Source organism: Pinus tabuliformis, chromosome 7, assembly GCF_031772625.1.
Source record: "Pinus tabuliformis cultivar Carrire ecotype Pingquan chromosome 7, CPIR1, whole genome shotgun sequence".
NCBI lineage: Eukaryota > Viridiplantae > Streptophyta > Pinopsida > Pinales > Pinaceae > Pinus > Pinus tabuliformis.
Genome location: NC_142293.1, coordinates 1,291,710,979 through 1,291,714,634, shown reverse-complemented (window position 1 = coordinate 1,291,714,634; position 3,656 = coordinate 1,291,710,979). Strand labels below are relative to the sequence as shown.

Below are 3,656 nucleotides of genomic sequence, written 5' to 3'. Positions count from 1 at the left end.
TACAGCACGCAAAAGCCTCACTGAGTCGGTGCTCCGGGGTATTTCAAACCCTATACACTACACAACTTAATAAACCACTTCACTTTTACCATTTAAAAATAATTTATTATTACCTCCTGGTCCCAGATTAGATCTGTGCAAGGGTTTGAATTATCTGAAATTTAGTACTATTTGCAGTAAGATTATTTCACTTACCATTTACCTTCACGCATATTAACGGGATTATCTGAGCTTTGATACACCATATGGTGGCTTTAAATACCATGCGCTTCTTCATTGCAATCATCGTATCACTTACATAAGTGTGTTCTGTATGGAATTCCATATGTTGCCTCTATCTGTGCTCCTCTCACTGCCTACGAAAGGCTCTGAAGGTGCTAATACAGCAGCTATTGTTGGTTTGTTTTCCTGTTTATTTTTCATGTTCTTATTGCATAAGAGAAGGGTTAGGGCTCGATTGCCTCGAGGACCCTTTCCATGGCCAATCGTCGGAAATCTCTTCCAACTGATACCGCCTGCTCACCGTGCTCTTAAAGGCCTTGCTGACAAATATGGTCCCATTTTCTTTCTGCGCTTAGGCTCTGTCCCTACCGTCGTTGTCTCTTCTTCTGAGATAGCCAAAGAGTTTCTCAAAACTCATGACTTGATTTTTGCTAGTGACCTCCAAGGGGCGCTTGGAGATTAATGTTTTTGAACTCTAAAGATGTGGCCTTCGCCCCGTATGGAGATCACTGGAGGCAAATGAGAAAAATATGCGTAACAGAATTGCTGAATGCCAGAAGAATTGAGTCCTTCAAGGGTGTGCGAGAGGAAGAAGTATCTGCGATGATCCGTTCAATTTGGGAGGAGAGTGAGAGCGGAATAAAGGGTGTGAATATTAGCAAGGCCCTCTCTACTCTCACTTGCAATATAGTTTGGCGGATACTGGCGGGGAGGAAATTTCCTAGCTATAGTTTGGGTGGTGATTTCAAGAGTTTGAAGGATTTATTAGTAGACCTGATGAGTGCGATGGGAGCTTTAAACATCGGAGACTTTATTCCTTATTTGGATTGGCTTGATTTGCAAGGAATCAAGCGACGCATGAACAAAATCCATAAAGCATTCGATGAATTTGCGGAGAAAATAATAGATGACCATGTTGGCCATCGCATGGCCGCGAGTCACCAGAAAGACGAAGAGCCTCACGTCAAAGATTTCGTGGATGTGCTGCTCGAGAAAGCTGAGGCCGACTCCAAAATCACACGGGAAACTATGAAGGCTCTTGTTCTTGTGTGTCTCTCCGCCTCCGCCCTCGGCCATTCTATTATCATTTTTTATCATCATTCTTTAAGTTAAATTAATCAATTTCTTGCATTAATTGAATTCGTATCTGTGCAGGACATGTTGGTAGCTGCTGTGGACACGCTGTCAACTACGTTAGAATGGGCAATGAGTGAGCTGCTCAGACATCCACATGCCATGAAGAGTTTGCAGGAAGAAATCGAATGTATAGTGGGCAAACATCGCCAAGTGATTGAATCCGATGTAGTAAGGATGAAATACCTCCACTGCGTAGTGAAAGAGACGCTAAGACTATACCCAGCGGGGCCGCTGGGTATTCCTCATGAATCTGTAGAGGCTGTAACAGCAGGAGGATACCATATCCCTAAGAAAACAATGGTAATGGTGAATGTGTGGGCTATAGGAAGGGATCCCAGCGTGTGGGGGGCAGATGCTTCGGAATTCAAGCCGGAGAGATTCATGGAGGAGGAACATGTGAATTTAGCAGATCAATCAGACTTCCGTATGATACCGTTTGGGGCAGGAAGGAGAGGATGCCCAGGGGTCCCCATGGCTATTCCCGCAATTGAACTCGCATTGGCTCAGCTGATGCACATTTTTGACTGGACTGTTGAAGATGATCCATCGCTGCTGGATATGACGGAATTGAGTGGGCTGATGATGCCAAGGCAAGTTCCGCTGTGTGCATATCCAGGATTGAGGGTCGGCTTTCCACTATAGTCCAGCGATGAAGTCTAAGAAGAGGCGAGGTACCGTGCGGCTTCCTATGGAGCGGGTTTCCTATTTTCGCTAGTACGCTACAACCTATTTAGTTTCGCTAGTTATATTATTTTCGTTGCATGTTATCCTAATTTAGTGATATTCTACTTTCACTAGCAATGCTTTCGCTACATGTTACTCTACTTTACCTTATGGTAATTACATTATAATCATGGTAATTATGGTACTTTACCTTATTTGGTGATTGAGATTGTTAGCATAGAATTTGGAAGGTTAATAATATAACTAGCTATCGGTAATTTTTTTTTTAATTATGGTGAATCACTAATTTTTTGGATTAATCTAAAGGAAGTCCAGAATCCATTTTTTTTTTTTACTATCTAAAGGAAGTCCAGAATCCAATTTTCTTTTTTCTTTTTTGAAATGAAGAGTATATTTCTTGAACCGAAATCATAACAAATAATATACTTAATATACTCAAATGAGATTTAAACAACAATTTATTAATTTTACTTATCACCTAACTAAACTTACCTTTAAACTAGATATCACCGTTAAGCCACGTATCACTGAATGTAACTTTCCTCAATTCTTTAGAGTAGTTATAATTTTAGGAGCTGACAATTGTTCAACTATACATCCTATCCTTACAGTTGAGAGAACCGTGTTCTAGAGAGAAGGGGTTGCATGAATGTACATTTCACTATCTCATTCTATCGCTAAGGTTAGGTTGGTGCTGTATCACCTTTTCATGTTATGCTATACATTCGAACTCTTTATTTACCAAAAATTGGAATAACTTCCTATTTACATATGTAATATTTGATAACCGTTTTAATAGGTGGTGATTGAGATTCCATACATCATCTTATAGATAGTTATGTACACTCTTATTGCTTAAAGCATGGTTCAATCCAAATGTACAACTAAGAAGTTTGGTTGGTTCTTCATCCTTAGCTACTTTTCATTTCTGGTTAATGTAACTTCCATATTATTCATTCCCAAACTTCTATGTAAGAATATTTCTCCTATTTAATATATCCAAGATAAGTTGGTTATGACTAATTTAATTAGATAATCATCTTCTCCTAATGGGTTTTGAATGAATACGCAAAAAAATTGCCCAAATCGTGGATTTGGTACTATTCCCAATTTCCTAGATTTTGTATTGCATCATTACCTCATAGTATGGTGAGGTTACAACCCTAGTAGATGTATTGGGCAAGGAACCAAAACCACTAAATAAATTCACGAAGGATTACTTCAGATATAAGCATGTTTTCTTTGGTATAGTCATAGGAGTCTCTATGGAATTTTTTGTTTTGTTTACATTTATGTTTTCTTTCTACAACAATGTATTAAACTTCCAACAAAGCTGAAATGTGGAGGAATGAAAAAATACACAACTCTATGATTGGGCTATTTTGATTTTTCAATATTTTGGTTTTGAGAGGATTTCCCTAAAACCTACTTTGATGACAAGATCCTGTGATGTAGTAATAGATGTAGAAAATATGTAGCAATACATTAGACAAGAGATTTATAATGGTAACTTCTTTGTCTATAAATATATAGTCTTAGCATTTGAATTAATTTATAAAATAATTTAAATTATTATTTGGAAAAGAGAGATACAAGACTCCAAATTTTCTACT

At 38.3% G+C, this 3,656-nt stretch overlaps 1 protein-coding gene across 1 annotated transcript; it reads left to right on the top strand.

Annotated features, from left to right (window-relative positions):
• The first annotated feature begins 291 nt into the window (after positions 1 to 291).
• On the top strand, positions 292 to 2,219 carry LOC149252231 (cytochrome P450 750A1-like). Its single transcript, XM_089456630.1, has 2 exons — positions 292 to 1,269; positions 1,378 to 2,219. The coding sequence occupies exons 1-2, from the start codon at positions 685 to 687 to the stop codon at positions 1,999 to 2,001; spliced, it is 1,209 nt and encodes a 402-aa protein (XP_089312756.1). The 5' UTR covers positions 292 to 684; the 3' UTR covers positions 2,002 to 2,219.
• The last annotated feature ends 1,437 nt before the right edge of the window (positions 2,220 to 3,656 follow it).

Bases quoted from the DNA above. Each gene is read 5' to 3' on its own strand.
- LOC149252231 (XM_089456630.1), top strand. From the start codon at position 685: ATGTTTTTGAACTCTAAAGATGTGGCCTTCGCCCCGTATGGAGATCAC. The intron at 1,270-1,377 runs GTGTGTCTCTCC...GTATCTGTGCAG, and splicing joins CTATGAAGGCTCTTGTTCTT to GACATGTTGGTAGCTGCTGT.